The sequence below is a fragment of the Gloeophyllum trabeum genome, assembly GCF_000344685.1.
Source record: "Gloeophyllum trabeum ATCC 11539 unplaced genomic scaffold GLOTRscaffold_00004, whole genome shotgun sequence".
Lineage (NCBI taxonomy): Eukaryota > Fungi > Basidiomycota > Agaricomycetes > Gloeophyllales > Gloeophyllaceae > Gloeophyllum > Gloeophyllum trabeum.
The window spans coordinates 2,218,577-2,236,538 of NW_006920413.1; the positions used below are offsets into that span (position 1 = coordinate 2,218,577).

Consider the following 17,962-nt stretch of genomic DNA (forward strand, 5'->3'; position numbering starts at 1 on the left):
TCGTGGGGCACCTGGACTATAGATATATCGCGCCCGTAAGTCTTACGGCCAGTATCACCCGCTGACATCAGAGAACGTCGCAGTTCTTGCAATAGTTTACTGCTTTCTTCCGATTGCTCCCATAAGCCTGCTGTCTGTAGGGCGTCGAAATCTTTAGATATAACGTCCCATGACGCAGGTGGCGACGCCTGCAGGTGCTCGATGGCGGCCTTCACTGCCTCCGAAGAGTGTGCCTCCGCAATGGCCTTGAGTTTCGTGATAATCGCATCCATCGCAGCCGGCGTCGAGCTGGGATGCCTGGCCGCTCAGGATGCCCGAGGTCAAGGACGAGAGCACGGACACAGAGCCGGCGGCACGCGTCGAGCACGCGACTGACGATGACGGAGAAGTCCGTGGCTATAGAGGCGGTGGCTGGGACGACGCTGATGCCAACTCGTACTTCGCTTAAGACGGTCGTATTTCGATTTCTAGACGCTGCGCTGGTCCTAGGCCTGGTCGCGCTGTGAGCGCTGTATACCCCGCTTCTAACCATGTCGACCACGCCGACCTTCGCAGCGGCAGTCGCCACCGTTTTGCAGAGGGACTCGCCGGAAGATAATGACGACGTTCCCGCCCGTCACGCGAGTCCTGTACTTGCCTTTATTATTGGTCTTTCCATTATTCTGCTCGCCTCGATCCTGAACGCTGCTGGGTTAAATCTGACGAAATTGGATCACGTATGTAGACACTTGAACGCAATTGAGAGACGCGTCTGATCCGTGAACAGGTCCGTACGAGTGCTATACCGAAGGCTTCGCGCAGGAAGGACTGGCTGAGGCCATTATGGTTGCTTGGAATGGTATTATACATGTCCGTGTGCAAGGCTTGCTGTTGCTACTACCTCCACTAATCCTGTTGACGTAGACTCTCACAATTAATTGGCAGTACACTTGCCCTTGAATATATGCGAGCAGGTACGCACTCCGCTGCCTCCACAAATTGTAATCTAAGTGGGAGATAGAATACGTTGCACCGCTTGGATCAACGTCTCTCATCTTCAACTTTCTGTTCGCGAGATTCCTGGTGGGCACGCCAGTGACTAGTACCGACATCTATGTGAGTGATTTCCGACCAGCCTATACTCGTCCGCTCAAGGTGCATCTAGGGCACGATAATTGTAATCGTAGGGGTTATTGGGATTGTAGCATTCGGGTCCATCAACAGCGGACTTGCGTCTGAGACAGACGTGGCCCACCTCACCAAACTTTGGACACGGGGCGGATGGCTGGGCTTTTTCTTCTTTATGGCCTTTGCTCTCATAATTCTCTACGTATTCACATCTCAGCTAGATGCCGTGTTAAGCGCTCGGTCAGACCTCAGTGCCGAACCGTTTGCTGGCATGAGCGGGCGCCGTAACCTCTCGCCTGGCGTCGGGTTTATTGGCAAGGCCAGGATCGCGTACACGAAAGCAATGATGTGGATTGGAGAGCAGCTGGAACTCTGGACTGCCGCCAAAGGTGATAAACAAATTGCGTGGACGCTGGGCATTGGATGGGCATGCTGCGGAGGAGGATTAGCCGGAGGTACCTTGGTATTCGCAAAAGCCTCGTGAGCGTCTCGCTCAGTGATGAGAAGTGGCATATTTCTAACCGCTGTATGTGTAGAGTGAAGCTGATCTCCGGAAGCCTATCACATGAGAATCCCGGAAACCAGTTTGGACACGCTGCTTCAATTTTCACATTCATTCTCCTGGCCGCGACAGCTGTATTCCAGATCATATGTCTGAACCGGGGACTCAAGGTCTATGACTCGACGCTCGTCGTGCCTGTGTTCTATGGAGTCTACACTGCGACTGGGTAGGCCGATTTTTTATTCTTAGCAAGCTCCGCCGCTGACTTGTCTTCTCCAGTTTCCTTGACTCACTGGTAAGCTCCAGACTGTGCTTTCATCTACACCCTTGAACTCTAACGTGGTATAGATCTTCAATAATGAAGTAGACGCGTATCAGTCATGGACGCTGTTCCTGATTTTCGTGTCTATACTCATCCTCATCTCCGGGGTCGTACTGCTCACGCACAAGAAGCCAGAGCCGGTGCGGCCAGCGGGCACAACCAGACTGTCATCCATCCCTTCACGGAAAAAGATCAAGAAGGCTGTCAGGGGAACGGATGGAGAAGAGGAAGGACTCAGACCCGAAGGAGACCCCGAAAGTCGAGAGGTTGTATGGCAGCTAGGTGACGCGAGCGATGACGAGGACGAGGACCACAATGAGCCCGAAGCACCACATCCACGCCCTCAAGGAGCTGTTGGGAACGGGATACCTGGGCGTTCCCGAAGCAACAGCGGTGACGAAGCTATTGGTTTGATGAACGGCGACGACGAGACAGCGGAAGACCGTGGAAGGGAAGCACCCACCCACAGACGGTCTACGTCTTCCGACGCTACCTTAGCTCGTGATGAGGAGTTTGGAGAATGGACGAAAGCAACGTAATGCCCGGAATCCTTGCTTAATGTACACCAGTAGTTAGCGACGATAGTCTAATGACCCCTCCCTGGATATTCAATATTTGACAGACTCAGTTCTATTTGAGCCGCACTATAGTATACATGGCTCATGGCCCACAGCGACCATCGAGACTGTCTCTTCAAGCTCAGGACATGGGTCACACTTTCCTTGCCGCAGATACTCGAACAACTCTCGCATTTTTTGCAATGCTTTACACAACGTCTAGAACTCCGAGAGACCTGCTGTTCGGTCCATCCTCCAGAATGATGCACGCACGCCCAGTCCAATCGTCCATGCGAGTGGCTACGACCGCCATGTGTTTGATTTCATCAACTACAAATCGGCCTACAGGGACGTAGTCGGGTTCCACCTCGAAGCTTCGAGGGTCATCGTCGCCTCCAAACGGCAACACAACAGGGTACTTTACCGTCCAGAAAACTAGGCCACGGCCTGGCTCTAACTGAGGGCAAAGAGCATAGCGGGTCCCAGATGTCGGGAACGGTGCAAGGATTTCTGGAACCCGGAAAGCGCGAAAGCCGTAGGATTCCAGGTCACTGGAAGGCAGGACGATGTGAAGAACACCGGGGCCGATCATAATCAGTGGTCCGATATGCCCGCCGTCGAAGCTATCCCAGACCGCGGGACTTCCTGTTAAAGTGCCAGGTGTGACAATTTGAAGGTTTTGCTTGAGAATAATTTCGCTTTCCACAATCTGCAGGTCGGTTACACTGCTCATCGGTCGAAGCTCCGGGACCTTGTGGACTTCTATGCTGCTTGCATCACAAACAATCACGATCCTTCGGCTCAAGATGTGGATCGTGCAATTTGCCATATTCTCCGAATATTAGTCGCGTATGTGCGATGTAACGACATTGACTTACATATAAAAATGCGATTTGCTCGTGCTTCCCATCAGAATTAGGCCGAACAGTCCTCAGACAAAGGAGATTCCTGCCGGCCCAAAAGCAGTCGAAGCCAACGATATTTCCTGCAATCGAGGCGTTGCGGAGGATGGTGGCCTCAGGGCCCAAGTCCCGTCTTACCGTCACGACAACCAACCGCATAATAGGCTCAGGAACGACGTAGACTTCGTAGATGTACAATCTCAGGGGCGAAACTTGATTATGGCAAGCTTTCCGGCAAAGAAACCCGCGTACCTTTGCGTGCAGTGGAACAAAACATAGAACGAGCCATGAGGATTGACGCTGGTGCTGCTCGTCGTAAAGCCAGACATGTCGACAGCCTCCGGGATCGTAAACTCGGTGCTCAGCGCCCTGTCCGCCCGACGAAGCTGCAGGGTACCATCGGTAGATAGGCATACAAGCCAATCACCCCCCGGCAATATCTGTACGTCCCGCAAGTTTAGCCATCGATAGGTTCGGATTCGGCGGGGATAGCGTTGAGGCCTGTGCCATTGTTCATTGACTAAAAGCACCCTCATTGCTCGCTGCCGGACTTCTCCTGGCGACGACCCAAGAAGTATGGTTTCCACACTTGAGCGCGGGATACCGAGCGTCGAGCTCAGCGCTTTCTGCCAGACCGTGACGTCGTCCAGGAATCGATAGAAGCGCTTGCTTATCTGGACGAGGCAGGATTAAGGGAAGGGGAAAGAGACAGGAGGCTAATCACGAACATTGCGTAGACTGAACAACGTTCTCAAGGGCATACCTCCAATTATATAGGCCAGCAGCTCGTCAGGCAGGCCGGTTAGCTTGTCCGACAGACCCGTGGACCTGGGGTCGAAATCCATAAAGGACAACAAGGCCTTCTAGCGGAAAATATAAATGTTGCGTGAACAGAAGAGATAAACGGTATCGTAGCAGTCCGCGGATGAGAGGATGGTTGAGCCTTTTAACTTCAAGTCGAGAGACCGTGTGGTCAACACTGAGTAGAGTTTTCAAATAATTTGACGACGTCCGACGTAGAGGGAAGATGGCGACTCACAAAAGGCGCTGCAGAGGTCAAATTTACCCATAGCGCATTGGCGAGTCCACTTATGTTCACCGTTTTCAGGCACTCCGACTTGTGCAGTAGCTGACCCGCCATGACATGGGGCTCCATAGTGGGCGAAATTTCACGCGGCTCGGACCAGTTTCAACCCGAAAACCCGCGGCGAAGGGGTGGACCGAATGAGGTCTGCAATGGTACTATCTCCGGTGGCAGCATATGTCTTGGTCAATGCCTGCCACTCATTCCCAAGCTCCTGGAGGTCGGGATCTGATCAGGGCATGTCGGACGACTCCAAGTTAATGCAAAAAAACACACCTCCTGACGAACCTCTCCAAATCATAGGACGTATAGTCAGATACGACGAGTCTGTCGTGTGAGAACTCCGCGTCACGACCTACTGATTTGCCTATAGCTAGTATCTTAGGGTCAAAAGTAACATGTTAGCCTGGCACCGGATATAAACCTGGCATCCTGCGCTCTGAGACTCGAAGGGGGTCCTGCATGATAGCCAATGTCAAACATAGTCGATACAGACCACGTAGTATGGGGGTGGCAGGATTACTAGTCTGGATCATGCTAGAAATTCCTTTGAGGTTTCATAGTATAAATATTGTAGTTGCCTGCTCCCCCATGAGTTTCTCAGTTCCTGAGTTCTGTCTTGGATAGTGAGGACATACTGAGTACTTACGACCTTGCTAAATATATGCAGAGACAGCTCAATTCTGACAACTGCGCTCTACATGCTCATTGAAGTGTGACCCTCATCAGCTGGAAGGACTGACAGGCTACTCTCTTTCGGGTCTGCACGTATTTTGCGGGACTGGATACTTCGTCAATACAAGGGAAGTATGCAAAAACTCCCTGCTAACCTCTCATTGATCATTCACCGTCGTACTGCTTCTTCGGCCCGGGTCCGCGGGACTCAGTGTGGCATTTTGTCACAAAGGCGTCGCGGGAGGTCACGGTCACGTTCCTCAATGGAATGCTATTGTCTCGTAGCTTTACGATATATGAAACTCGGAATGCTCTACATATCCGGGATACACTTATAATCATGACTGCTTGGAAGAAACCGTAACAACGCAACTGCACTAATCCACATCTATGATGCCTTTGCTAAACCTCATCCTTTTTGCGGCGCTGGTCTTAACATCGTTTGCTGTATACTATGTCTTCGTTGCACCGCGTTTCAATCCGTTGCAAGAGCTACCTGGCCCCCCAGTGAAGAGTCTGTTTGACAATCATATGGCTGCGCTGTTGAAGTGAGTCGTACATTCGCACTAATCGTGCGCAGGGCGTTCTTAAGAACAGCTTGCATGGCCAGTCCAGACAAGTCGCCCATCAATCATCAGAGGATTGTCGAACACTACGGTCGTCTTGTGAGAATCAGGGGTCTTGGTCCGGTGCGTCGTTTGCTGTCGATCCTCAAGCTGTGTTCTGAACGAGGTATAGTGGGACGAACGCATATTGCCCCTGGATCCAGTGTCCCTGGCACACGTCCTGAAGAACACCGCGATCTACGAGAAACCATGGCAATCCAGGCAGCTTATTACTGGTCTCATCGGCTGTGGGATGCTAGCTGCAGAAGGACAGATGCATAAGCGTCAGCGACGCGTGGCGACGCCCGCCTTCTCGATACAGAACATGCGAGCTCTCATCCCCCTGGTCTTCGGCAAGGGTAACGAGCTGAAGGACAAGTGGTTGGCGCTAATATATGAAGGCAGCACCCCGGGGAAAGAGGGAGGCATGGTCCTAGACGTCTGCTCCTGGGTCAGTCGCGCGACCTTCGACGTTATCGGTCTAGCTGGTGAGATTACTGTCGTGCTGCCCTGAACGTAATTTCCTAATAGGCCTTTAGGCTTCGATTACGAGTTCAATGCCATACAAGATGAATCGAACGAGCTCTTCCTCGCTTATAAAGAAATGTTCGAAATCGCCATCTCACAAAGTGCCGGGGGTGCTCTGCGCTCAGTGCTGGCGATCTACTTTCCTATAATCGACAAACTATTCGTAAGGATGAATTGTTCAGCGCTTCGAGGCGTTCGCTGAAACCTCTGCAAAGCCTAATCAAGCTACTCGGACCGTTGACAGGGCACACGACGTAATCGAGCGTGTAGCAGGGCAACTGATCCAGGAGAAGAAACGGAAGATACACGAGGGCGAAGTGAATGGTAAAGGATACCACGGGAAAGACTTGCTCGCCCTGCTTCGTACGTTCGAAGCGTCCCGACTGGTCGTTCGCCGGTACTGACACCGCGTTTACTACAGTCAAATCTAACGTGGCTGCTGATCTCCCTCCAGAACAGCGCATCTCCGATGAAGATATCCTGCACAATATCAATACCTTCATGTTCGCGGGGTCCGATACCACCTCATTGGCGTTGACGTGGATACTGGCACTACTCGCGCAGCATCCCCAAGTACAGACACGGCTACGCAACGAACTTTTATGTATTGCTCCATCCTCCGACCTTGCAAAGCTCACACCAGAGGAAACGGAGTCGTTCTATACTACTATCTCGAATCTGCCGTATCTACACAATGTAGTGCGAGAGACGCTCAGGCTTATCCCTCCGGTGCACTCCTCTCTGCGGGTGGCGACGCAGGACGATATCATTCCTGTCTCGTACCCCGTTCGGATGCGCGATGGGAGGGAGGAGAGGAGCGGCTTAAGGATCCCCAAGGGGACGTTCGTGCATGTACCCATAGAGGCGTTTCAGCTTGACAAGGAGTGGTGGGGCGAGGACGCATGGAGTTTCAAGTACGCTAACCCTCGCAGCGCGGTTGCTAGATATCCTTGCTCACATGAAGTTCACGACATAGTCCAGATCGCTGGGATAATCTTCCAGAGATCGTCACTGAACTTCCTGGCCTATTCTCCAACCTGCTTACGTTCTCAGCCGGTCCTCGGGTGCGTGTCTCGCTTGTATCCTGGCTGTTCCTTTTCTCATGTTTGGGCAGTCGTGCATCGGCATGCGCTTCTCGATGATCGAGATGAAGACGTTCCTGTACATCCTCTTGACCAACTTCGTGTTCTCGGGCACAGGGGACAAGATCATCAGGGCCAACGTGTATGAACAATTCTTTATCCTTGTCTCGTTTTGGTGCTGATGCGGAGCCCTTTGCAAACACAGAGTGCTCACACGGCCGTATGTGCAGGGTCGGTATAAGGAAGGAAGTCAATGTCCGCTATTTGTAAGACCATATACCCCAGGAGAGCCGTGATATTCTTCTATATTTATCGATTACGCATATCAATTTGTGAGTCTCATGTTTATAGGACCCCACCGTTGAATAACATGTTCGGCACAGATATCATCTACTTGTATTTATGACTGTGTAACATACACCGCGCATATACGGAGTCTTCGGTCGGATGCCTTCAATTCCGTCTGCCTTCAGTGCACGCTCCATTCAAGCGATGCGTGCGCTTGCATGTTCTGATCATAGTCATTTGAGCAACATTCGAGGACTACGTCTCCTTGATTCTGTACTGATCAGACTCTGCAGATTCTTCCATGTGATGTTCCCATGGGAAGTAGAGAATGTCATTGATACATCGCGATGCCGTCTAGGTATTGTACAACAACAAATACGAGACACTAATACATAAAAAACGAAGGCAGCTAGAACTGACAATATTCGCTACAAAACGAGAGGGACATCCAAATAACCCAGATTAAAAAAACTCCTATACAGCTTCCTTCGTCTTATCCTTCCCCTTCTTCTTCCACCAACCGATAACGCTCGCCTTCCGCAGGAGCTTCTTCACCTTCGCCGAGCGCTCCTGGTTGGCCTTCTCCGAGGGGATGCGCTGCTCCGGCGACATGTTCATGAAAGACGTCAGGACAGGAGGCACCGAGGGCGTTTGTATGTGCGGCGGAGCCTGCCTCTGCAGCATCCTAGGCTTGCCAGGCCCTGCATTGCTAGCACGGGGGTGCCGGGGTGCCGGCAGCTGGGGAGACGGGAGGAGCGTCTGCGGAATGGACCAAGGTGCGTGCGCCAGAGGACTCGGGGACGCTGGGTTGCTGCGCATGTCGGGACGACGCCCGGAGCCGGGGCCGTCGGTGCACTTGAGCATGCTCCCGAAATGAGGAGGCACAACCGGCAGGGGCGCGTCCCGCCAGCGCGACTTGTGCGCTCGGCTCATGGCCTCCGCGTCGGGAGTGCGGGGGGTGCGGGGTTGCGCTGGAGGTGGGGGTGGCTTATTCTGGGATAATGCAGTAGCTGGCGAGTAGGTGTGGCGGTCCGCCGGCTTGCGGCGCCTCTGCTGAGGTTCGGGAGCGCTTGCAGGCTCTTCAGCGCCGAGCGGACTGGGGGAGGGCGCGTGCATCCTCAGCTGCGCGATGCTCGCTTCGAGCCGGTCGAAGGCGGAGCACCTATTCTCCGGGTCGACCGGCATCATCGTGCGCCGGTTCGGACGCAGCTGGCTCTTAGGCATGTCGTCGGCGCGGAAGACGTCGTCGACGCCCGCGAGCACGCCGCCCTTCATCTCGGGCATGGACGAGGAGGGGGCTAGTCTGGCGGAGGGGATGATAGGTCTGGGTCTAGCGGTGAAGAGGGGTGGGTTGTAGTCTAGTGGAGGGGAGTCGTCGTCTAGCTGGAGGAAGCTTGTTCTGTCTCCGAGGGTCTTCTCTGGCATCGAAGACGAAGCAAATAGGAATGCCTGCCCCGTTCGCGAAGGGGCAGTTCGTCGGGCCTGCTCTGACACGACAGGGGCGAGCGCCTGACTCTGCACGAACGCCGGCGGGGCGGGACACGTTATGCGATAGCGGCCCGAGTTGGACGGCGCATTGTCGCTGACTGCCTGGGGAGGAAGGGACAGCGTGTTATTCGATGCTTTGTTCCGCAGCGTCCTCCCCGGCTTCGCGCTAATGCAGCTCTCCGCGTCCCACGACCAGTCCGACGCGGCGTCCCAGTCGACTCCCAGCGTCCTCCGACCTTGGCGCTTTCCGGGCAACAGGGCGCGACTGGATATCGCGACGAGCGACTCTTGGTGCCGTAGTTTGGGCGGGCCGGGCGGAGGGGGCAGAGGAAATTCGAAGACGGAGCATGCCGCGGAGTTGTAACCGTCGAGGACGGGGGATTCCGCGATTATGGGAGGGTTTCTATGTATCATACTTTTCGTGGGTAGTCGGGTGTGTTTGAGGCTATCGTAATGAGAGTTGATCTATTGTTCTTGACGGGAGTCGGTATATGCTACACTACCCAAGGTCAGATATCGTATGCCCAGACATTACACTTGACTTACGCTGAGATTAAATAGGGGTCAGCGAAGACGAAAGGATTTCTGGGATGTATATTTACATGAACGAAATCTAATGTAGCAGGTCTTCAGTATCAATCTCTTAGACCACTAGCAGAGGACTTACCAGAGCAATTATGCCCTTCGGTTGGAGACGGACGAGGCCGCGATAGTGGTCGAAAGGAGCGCGACGCGACTCCGATCCAGACGCGAACGGAGGCAAAGTCCATGATGCCGTTTATGGCAAGTGACGTGGTTCGAGGTTTTTGTGAATTCAAGGCAGAAGTTTGTGACTCTCCTACGGTTCGCGCATACATGGCCCCAGACTGCTTGTTTTGTACGCAGGACGAGCACCGTGACCATCCAAGTATAGAGGTGCGAGGAGCGGCTTGGGGAGCAATCGATTCAGAGCCCGACAAGTACTCCAGATATCATGGTCAGCAATCGTGCTGCTATCTGAAGGGATTTTCAGCCGTTTATACAACAGACCCGGCCTGTATCACGATGGTGGCCAAGGACAAAGACAGATATCCAGGCGAGTGCATCCTTCACTTTACAGAACAGGCCCCGAGTGAAGCAGATTTCCCTACAAACAATACCTGATTTAAATTTATCGCATTGGCCTCATAATATAACTGCAGCAGTGTGGCATGGGATGATATAGTCCCTCCTATCTTCCCCGACATTATTACGTTGGAAAGAGGAAAAGTGCTGAATGATTCAAACGCTTGGGCCGGAATACGCTGGACAGATACTGCTTGTGAGTCCGCTCCTAGTGCTCTATTTGGATGAGATGGGCTGAGATGACAGTCTCGAACGACGGGGACGCGACGCAATTTGCGACTCGACCCAGGGACGCGTCCCTATCACGTGACTCTCATATCAAGTTCAGGCACATACCCGTTTCAGTAGGAATTCCACCCTTTCAAACTGCTCTGAAATCTTTTCCACAGGCCTGTTCGAATTCAGACAAACGCAGCTGCGTTGGATAAACACGAGCAGAAGGCACCTCATGAGAATGCGACGCGAATAGTCCCGCCAATGGCTGTGCTGGCGGTATCTTATCTCGGCATGCCCCGTGTCGCGACTATAAGTACTGCGACGGTACTCCCGGCACGCCAGGCCGTCTCTAGCTCTGCCATCGACTGCCCCGCCGCCATGGGTTCCGCACCTTCCAAGCCCGCCGCTGTCTCCGAGGCCGCACTCAGCGTCAGCGAGAAACAGGCTCTCGTCAACTCCATGTCGTCGATGAGCCTCTCGTCCGAACCGGAAGCGGAACCTTTGTCCGCTGATGGCTCCCTGTCCCTCTCCAACCTGTCGTCTTGGGAGTCGTCGCTGGCGTCTGACCCCAAGACCCAGCTTGCGCGGACCATCCTCTCGCACTCCAACATCAAGGACGCGTTGACCTCGCGGTCTGCCGTTATCAAGGACGCCCATGTCTTCAACACCGAGGTTGACTTCAAGACTGATCCGATCACGAACCAGAAGAGCAGTGGACGGTGCTGGTTGTTTGCCACTACGAACGTCCTGCGATACAACATCATGAAGAAGCTGAACCTGAAGGACTTCCAGTGCTCTCAGGTGAGTCCCATACGGGGAACGGATCTGAGTCGGAATGCTAAAATTGCTATCTCCACAGTCGTATCTCTTCTTCTATGACAAACTGAACAAGGCAAACTACTATCTGGAATTGGCGATCGAACTCGCAGACCTGCCCCTGGACGACCGTCTAGTCGACAGTCTTTCGCAGGATCTCATCGGTGATGGTGGTCAGTGGGATATGGTTGTGAATATCCTTGAGGTACGCCGGTGACTTTGGACTATGAAGGCACGCACACCGACTGAGTATGTCCCTGTCAGAACTACGGCGTCATTCCGCAAGCGCTCTATCCCGAGTCCACCCACTCATCCCTCTCCTCCCCGCTGAACACGCTCCTGAAGACCAAGCTCCGCGAACACGCACTCATTCTCCGGGACCTCTCGTCCTCCCTCAAGTCTTCGAACTTGTCTGCTGACCAGATCTCCAAGACCCTGCGCTCGAAGAAGGAAGCGCTCATGAAGGAGGTGTACGCCGTCATGACCGCGACGCTCGGCGTGCCCCCGCGGCCCACCGATACGTTCACGTGGGACTACTACGACAAGGACGGCAAGGCGCAGAGCTGGACAGGCACGCCGCGCGAGTTCTACCGCGCGTTTGCGAGCAAGGCGTACCCGCCCGCGTCCGCGTTCTCGCTCATCAACGACCCGCGCAACGCGTACGGCAAGCTGTACACGGTCGACAAGCTCGGCAACGTGTGGGGTGGCCGCCCGGTGCTGTACGTGAACACCGAGATCGAGGACTTGAAGAAGGCCGTGGTGGATATGATCAAGGCGGGCCAGCCTGTGTTCTTTGGGTGTGACGTCGGCCAGTTTTCGAACAGTGTGGGCGGGATTATGGATATTGATTTGATGGAGTACGAGGTAGGCCGATTCGCGCGCTGGTTTCTCAAGACTTGTTCTTACCTTGAATCTGTAGAATGCGTTCAACATCAAGTTGGGGCTGACCAAGGCCCAGAGGCTACAGGTCAACGAGTCCGCCATGACCCACGCTATGGTGATCTCGGGAGTTCACCTGGACTCCAACGGGAAGCCCGTCCGGTACAAGGTACGTCTCCCGTAAAGCATCTGTAGCCGGCCCAAATACTCACATTTTCGATCCTTAGGTTGAGAACTCGTGGGGCCCGGATGTCGGCGACAAGGGCTACTTCGTCATGACGGACAAGTGGTTCGAGCAGTTCGTGTACCAGGTCGTCGTGCCAAAGGCGCTCGCGCCGAAGGAGCTCGTGAAGGTGTACGAGAGCGGGGACAAGGTCGTCCTGCCGCACTGGGATCCTATGGTGAGTTCTGCCCAGTTCGGTTCGGGCAATGGGATTGACCTGGATTTTAGGGCGCCTTGGCGTAATATGAGCGGGAACGCATTCATATCCTTGTATATGTATGGCTATACTCACATATGGTAATGGTTCCTTCCCTGGATTTTATCCGCCTGTGATTGGAAGACCATGTCATGCAGCTACATGGGCTGCTGATGGCAGAGCATGCACCCCGGCACCCTGGACCCTACCGTCCCGACCTTCGCCCACCGTATCTAACAAGCGCGTATTGTCGTGAGAAGGCGTACATGGCCGTCAGGCCGCTGGGCTGCCTTCGGATGTACGCGTGGCCCCGACTAACTGCGGACACGTTCTTCGGGCGTACTGTATACGAAGGGGCGTAGATCCCTGCGCCGTCCGCGAGACATAAGGAAGGTTCACGACTTTGTAAGTTGCAAATGCACAGCACCGGTGTGCTGATGCATTACCGGGGGGGCGTGTTGTGCAGACCGACTTGAGCGCCAGCGTCTACTGGACCATTGCGTGTCCGGCAGCCAATCAGAGAAGTCCAGCTCCCGGCGGGTGCAGGTCTGGGTATCCCACTTGTGGACAACTGCGGACCTGCACGGCTACACCTCACCTAGCCCATGAAGAGGTTCCGAGCACAGGTATGTTGAGTTTAAATGGGGCCCTATTCCCACCCCTGCTTCACCAGCAACGTTAAAAGAAGACCCATGGAAGGATCCTGCCCCCAAATTTACATTGCTTGAATTTGTATGCGCTCATCTTAATGACCGGGAAAGTTCTCCTGGCCTTCCTACCATGGGGTGGTGTTCTTGTCGCCAAGGAGTCCGGAGAAGGGCCCCAGTTCTATTGGTGCGTCGGAGTGCAATGCAGGTCGGAAAGGGAGTCCCTCTGATGTTCGCGCATATTATCCGTACAAGGTCCCCCAATTACGCTATTTCCCACATTCCGCCTTGTATATACGAGGGTAGCCTGGATCGGATCGAATGCCTGTCAGTTGGTGACGGAAGCCGCAGTGTTGTGCGAGGCAGCCCACGGGATTCTCGAACAGGGGCTCCCGAGTTTCTATGTTCGCTCGTTCCCAGTAGTTATCGGGATCCTCTCACATTTAAAAGCTGCAGGTCACTCCGTCCCACCCGACCTCAGAGAACATATGTCGGATAATCGTACGACGACTGTCGCCTTCGGCATTTCGGATGCCTGGGTATGTATCACGGACGAACCTGGCCATCGACGTATCCGCCAGAAAATCAAATGGAGCCCGCCAGAGTTGCCTCTGGCGCTTCACCAGCAGCTGGCTCAAGATCGTGCCAGTGGTCGGCCCATCCAGCAAGTGGTAATGGGCCAGGACTACTGGGTCATCCTCTACCGCGACGGGGTATGTGTTACTCCCTTCTATTTGTCAACATCTTACAGCTCACGGCATGCCAGAATGTTGCAACTCCAAAGGAGAGTGCACTCTCAGACCTTCTCGAAAGGGCCCGCAGTAGAGGGCTTACCATCGCGGTATAACCCCCCACTTCCCTACAGCTGTCTACGGGGAACCTGACCGATTTCTCACCCAGTACATAGCATTAAGTCTGTATGATCGCCATGATTTCTTCGTGCAATTCACGGGTGGGTCAAGCGTCATGCAATACTCTAGGGGCTTCAGGTGTGGGATGCTGGGCACGGTTCGGAAGGTCCTGCGGGGGGCTGTGTGCGGAAAGAGCCTTGTGTGGTATGACAGCCCCGTTCACTTGGGCATCAAGTCAAACGCTGTGGACAAAATCCGGCTCCTCAAGATTTTTGGACGCTGTAGCGTGGCATTGACTAATGTAGTGAGTACTTTGACGGCAACAGGTGTAATACCCTAGGTATTTATGGGAGCGTGCCGTCGAATCGACCTATGACGAGTCCGCACCGTCTCCTTGACTAGTATTATTCTATTTTATATTCTATCATATATAGAGGACATGTACAGTTGCAATGGACGGTACTTAACTTACCTGCATATATCACTAACTTCTGTATGTCTACCGCCTGGGATATTCCCTATCGAATGCAACCAAAGTCCGAATGATTAAGTGAGTACGTAGCTATGTACATGGCTTCAAATCCCACAAAACACCGATAGATCAAGTAGAAAATAGCGATCCGACTTAGAAGTACAGGCCGACCCAGCCAAGGTCACTCTTCACAGTCAGCTTGTCACTTCCCTCCTTATCACCAACCCACCTATCATCCATCGTCTGCCCGGAACCCATACCGCCTTGGACATTCCGCAACGAGAAGTTCTTGGCCTTGACGTTGACAGGGCCACTGAAGCCCGAGTCCTTGTACGTCAGATACAGCTCTCCGTTACTCGAGGATTCATGCTTGCTATGAATCGGGCGGTGGATGCGGGGCTGCAAGTACGTGATATCAGTGCGCCCGGAGCCGGTATGCGTATTCAATTTGGCGGTAGGGAACTCGGGGACGTCATCGTCCTCGTCGTACCCCGGCTGCACATCGACAGGCTGGACGCGAGCGTTCAGGACACCATTGCCGCGCCAGGTGCTGAGGCTCGTGCTCTCGACGATCGGCACGTCACCGACGATCCAGCCGGCGTACACCTCGAGCTTGTAGTCCTTGGCCCGGATGTTCATGTTCGGGAGGAGCATGTTCTCGCCGGTTACAGCAGACATCGAGAACATCCGGATGTTCAGCTCGTCCAGGATTACCGTCTCTGGGACGTCGGCGAATTTGATGTGTGTAGGAGCGCTCGTCTTGATCTCCACGCTCTTCAGAGACTGAGGTATGAAGACAGTCATGTCGTACCGCATACAAGATTTCCGATGCTCAAGCGGCATGAGGGCGATGATGGGCGACTTCATGGTGAACTTGCTACCATCGGCAGCGGGGTTGACCTGGACAAATTCGAACAGCGCTTCATCATCAGCGCGGATGCTGATTTCGTACTTGATTGCGGATTGCTCGCGAGCTTCTGCTGGGTATGGGGCAAGGACCAGGGTACCGACAGCCCCGCCACGAATATCAAGGGTGTGCTCCTGGTCGTCGGAATCCACAGGAAGGATGTAGGTAAGCTTTGAAGTCGAGTTGTAGAGAAGGTTGGCGGCAGGAGCCATGCAGCCAAGGGATGTGCTGTAGACTGGCATGTTCTCCAAGCCAGTAGGCGCTGGCTACGGGTCGATCAGTACATGACTAACTCAGTGGGAAGCATATTTACTGTCATCGCCCAGATGATAAGCTTGACGCCGTTCCATAGCACGAAGATGCCCAGCACGATACCGAAGGCTTTCCAGAATATACCGCAACTTCACCCAGTCAATAGGAGCAACAGTAGCATGAAACGAAACTGAGCGTACTTCAGGCCACAACACATACAAAATTGTTTAGAGCGCCTTCTCTTAGGCCTGGCAGCAGGAATATCGGTGTCAAGTTGATTTATAGCAGGCACAGATTCGTCGTATGCTGGCGGTGAACCCAAGGCGATTCTACCCTCCTCTTGAGACAGCTCCTGATCTGACATTTATGACCATCAGAGGCCCTACCAGCGGCTCGACTTCTAAGGAGAACGTACAGTCATTCCAATGCTCTTTGAGCTTCAAAGCAGTCATTACTGCGCCCACCAATCCCCAGAATGTGAGCGTCCTTGACACGCCGTCGGTCGCCATGCCGAGAAGGGAGATAAACGATTGTAAAGGGTCGGATCCTTGATTGCGTAGAGAGAGGAAGTTAGAAGGTCAGGTTCCTCCGAAATGAGGGGGGAAGAAAGAGTTGTAATGGCGGTCTTGAAGTCGGAGGCGGTATACATAGCACATTTGTCATGGTTCCTGGATGGACGCATTCCGGACCCTTTGGTCCCTTTCAGCTTCTGGGTTTGTCCTGCATACCAACAACTCCTTACGGGCATTGCGACGCATCTGGGGTTTCGACAATTCAGCTCAAAGCACTACAGTTTCCTACTCTATTGTGCTCGCTGTGCAGATTCGGACACCGACTACAACTGCCAGGCTGAATACGGGGACTAGGATTTTGAAGCTGTGTCCCGGACCCTTGCCCTGACCATCCCAAGGGCGGATTCCTCGCAGCGCATGGACTACAGCGTGCACGTGAGAGCGCTAGCAAAGATTACTCGAATTGCGATGCATTATCCCCGTCTGATGAACTCCGGTGCCTGAGCCCGAGCTGCAGCGAACTTGAATGTCGGGTCTCGAAAACGAACACGGTCATGAACCGATGTCTGGATCTCGCCATATGCGCCTTCAGAATCATGCACCGTTTATAACCACGCCTACGATGTCACCAGCGGATCCTTATAACATACATGTGAGTGATTCAAAGGAAATATCAACTTTTACTTGCCGGAGTCGTATGCTCTCTCGTCCTTCCTGCCAAGTATATTCTGATCAATGCCCGCCCGTCACACAACTCGGGCATGGAATCCCAGTACTGATCATGACCGCTCATGGAGTGTCAATAACTCAACATGACATGTTCCAATGCTCACCAAAGATCTTCGTCTTTGGGAAGTCCTGTCGAATATCCGGAAAGGTTAGGATACGCTGGATGAGCACATTCCAGGGTGTCTCAGTATGTCCTTGATGTACCGTAAGAGATGCGCAACGTCTCGTAGGATGACCGCGAAAAGCCAATCGCATCCGCATTCTTGAAGCCGCAGCAGGCGGTTTCCGACACATCAACACTGCCAGCGTCTAAAGGTCATTCTGCCATGCAGGGAGATATACTGTATAGGGTCTAACTTCAAGCAGGTAGCTTAATTTATGTACACTGACGAAGGGAAGTCGCTTGGCACGACGCAATCGATTGCAAACTATATACACAGTCATTCATCGTGACCACGCTTAACATTGGCAGGAATGATGTTGAGACCCATGGCCGAATATCGTCTTGTAATCGGAGGTGAAGCTACCCTTCGCATAATTAAGACGCTGCAGTGTCATAGCTTACCACTCTGGGAGAGTTGCATATGAGCCGCCCATGTTAGTATGTACGTTGGGATGTGGCGCCGGACTCCCTCAGCTGACCTGTATATCGCAGTGGCCCAGATGAAATCCTCCTTAAAACGTCTTCCATGGCAGTCTGACATCTCCGTTGGTTACGCTCATTCTTCACAGTTGTCCCCGGTCTACTTTGCAACACCAAGCGCAGTTGTCATAATTTCCCACCACTGTGTATCTGGCCTGTGGCATCGATATCTCGGGTAACAACGATTATTGTACAATTGTTTCAATGTTTGGAGCGGGACATGGAGGACCCTTGGGGATCGCAAACATCGGTCCGTCAACTCTCCGACGTGCGCCTTCGGAGGCTGAGATTCGCATTGGCAATAAATCTGTAGAAGATCTGATACCCAATCTACGTAGTATACCGGCGTACGGCATTAATATTGCAGCGCTCGCC

The 17,962-nt window shown here is 53.4% G+C and overlaps 7 protein-coding genes across 7 annotated transcripts; 4 read left to right on the plus strand and 3 right to left on the minus strand.

The window, feature by feature from the left end:
* Nucleotides 1–530: 530 nt before the first annotated feature.
* On the plus strand, nt 531–2,576 carry GLOTRDRAFT_137822 (uncharacterized protein; the record flags this gene model as incomplete). The annotated part of the gene is made up of 8 exons (XM_007866400.1): nt 531–716; nt 767–849; nt 904–953; nt 1,001–1,095; nt 1,145–1,587; nt 1,644–1,835; nt 1,889–1,904; nt 1,958–2,576. The coding sequence occupies 8 exons, from the start codon at nt 531–533 to the stop codon at nt 2,468–2,470; spliced, it is 1,578 nt and encodes a 525-aa protein (XP_007864591.1). The 3' UTR covers nt 2,471–2,576.
* A 120-nt stretch (nt 2,577–2,696) lies between these two features.
* Nucleotides 2,697–4,546, minus strand: GLOTRDRAFT_92521 (uncharacterized protein; the record flags this gene model as incomplete). The annotated part of the gene is made up of 5 exons (XM_007866401.1): nt 2,697–3,320; nt 3,367–3,589; nt 3,643–4,064; nt 4,119–4,253; nt 4,430–4,546. 5 exons carry the CDS (start codon nt 4,544–4,546, stop codon nt 2,697–2,699), a joined length of 1,521 nt encoding a protein of 506 aa, XP_007864592.1.
* A 993-nt stretch (nt 4,547–5,539) lies between these two features.
* On the plus strand, nt 5,540–7,816 carry GLOTRDRAFT_115423 (cytochrome P450; the record flags this gene model as incomplete). Its single annotated transcript, XM_007866402.1, has 10 exons — nt 5,540–5,697; nt 5,760–5,838; nt 5,888–6,242; nt 6,294–6,445; nt 6,498–6,645; nt 6,704–7,196; nt 7,259–7,346; nt 7,397–7,506; nt 7,570–7,696; nt 7,748–7,816. The coding sequence occupies 9 exons, from the start codon at nt 5,540–5,542 to the stop codon at nt 7,658–7,660; spliced, it is 1,674 nt and encodes a 557-aa protein (XP_007864593.1). The 3' UTR covers nt 7,661–7,696; nt 7,748–7,816.
* Nucleotides 7,817–8,126: 310 nt separating this feature from the next.
* Nucleotides 8,127–9,554, minus strand: GLOTRDRAFT_127862 (uncharacterized protein; the record flags this gene model as incomplete). The annotated part of the gene is made up of 1 exon (XM_007866403.1): nt 8,127–9,554. The coding sequence occupies one exon, from the start codon at nt 9,552–9,554 to the stop codon at nt 8,127–8,129; it is 1,428 nt and encodes a 475-aa protein (XP_007864594.1).
* Nucleotides 9,555–10,800: 1,246 nt separating this feature from the next.
* On the plus strand, nt 10,801–12,706 carry GLOTRDRAFT_58931 (peptidase C1B, bleomycin hydrolase). Its single transcript, XM_007866404.1, has 6 exons — nt 10,801–11,261; nt 11,320–11,481; nt 11,541–12,140; nt 12,196–12,324; nt 12,383–12,556; nt 12,607–12,706. Exons 1-6 carry the CDS (start codon nt 10,839–10,841, stop codon nt 12,619–12,621), a joined length of 1,503 nt encoding a protein of 500 aa, XP_007864595.1. The 5' UTR covers nt 10,801–10,838; the 3' UTR covers nt 12,622–12,706.
* A 1,003-nt stretch (nt 12,707–13,709) lies between these two features.
* Nucleotides 13,710–14,068, plus strand: GLOTRDRAFT_127864 (uncharacterized protein; the record flags this gene model as incomplete). Its single annotated transcript, XM_007866405.1, has 2 exons — nt 13,710–13,934; nt 13,988–14,068. 2 exons carry the CDS (start codon nt 13,710–13,712, stop codon nt 14,066–14,068), a joined length of 306 nt encoding a protein of 101 aa, XP_007864596.1.
* A 409-nt stretch (nt 14,069–14,477) lies between these two features.
* Nucleotides 14,478–16,326, minus strand: GLOTRDRAFT_99434 (uncharacterized protein). Its single transcript, XM_007866406.1, has 4 exons — nt 16,119–16,326; nt 15,904–16,060; nt 15,765–15,852; nt 14,478–15,717 (listed from the first exon to the last, which is right to left on the minus strand). The coding sequence occupies exons 1-4, from the start codon at nt 16,210–16,212 to the stop codon at nt 14,698–14,700; spliced, it is 1,359 nt and encodes a 452-aa protein (XP_007864597.1). The 5' UTR covers nt 16,213–16,326; the 3' UTR covers nt 14,478–14,697.
* Between the last annotated feature and the right edge of the window lie 1,636 nt (nt 16,327–17,962).

Bases quoted from the DNA above. Each gene is read 5' to 3' on its own strand.
- GLOTRDRAFT_99434 (XM_007866406.1), bottom strand. From the start codon at position 16,212: ATGGCGACCGACGGCGTGTCAAGGACGCTCACATTCTGGGGATTGGTG. The intron at 15,853-15,903 runs GTACGCTCAGTT...GACTGGGTGAAG, and splicing joins TGTATGTGTTGTGGCCTGAA to TTGCGGTATATTCTGGAAAG. The intron at 15,718-15,764 runs GTAAATATGCTT...ATCGACCCGTAG, and splicing joins TTATCATCTGGGCGATGACA to CCAGCGCCTACTGGCTTGGA.
- GLOTRDRAFT_58931 (XM_007866404.1), top strand. From the start codon at position 10,839: ATGGGTTCCGCACCTTCCAAGCCCGCCGCTGTCTCCGAGGCCGCACTC. The intron at 11,482-11,540 runs GTACGCCGGTGA...TGTCCCTGTCAG, and splicing joins TGGTTGTGAATATCCTTGAG to AACTACGGCGTCATTCCGCA. The intron at 12,325-12,382 runs GTACGTCTCCCG...TTCGATCCTTAG, and splicing joins GGAAGCCCGTCCGGTACAAG to GTTGAGAACTCGTGGGGCCC.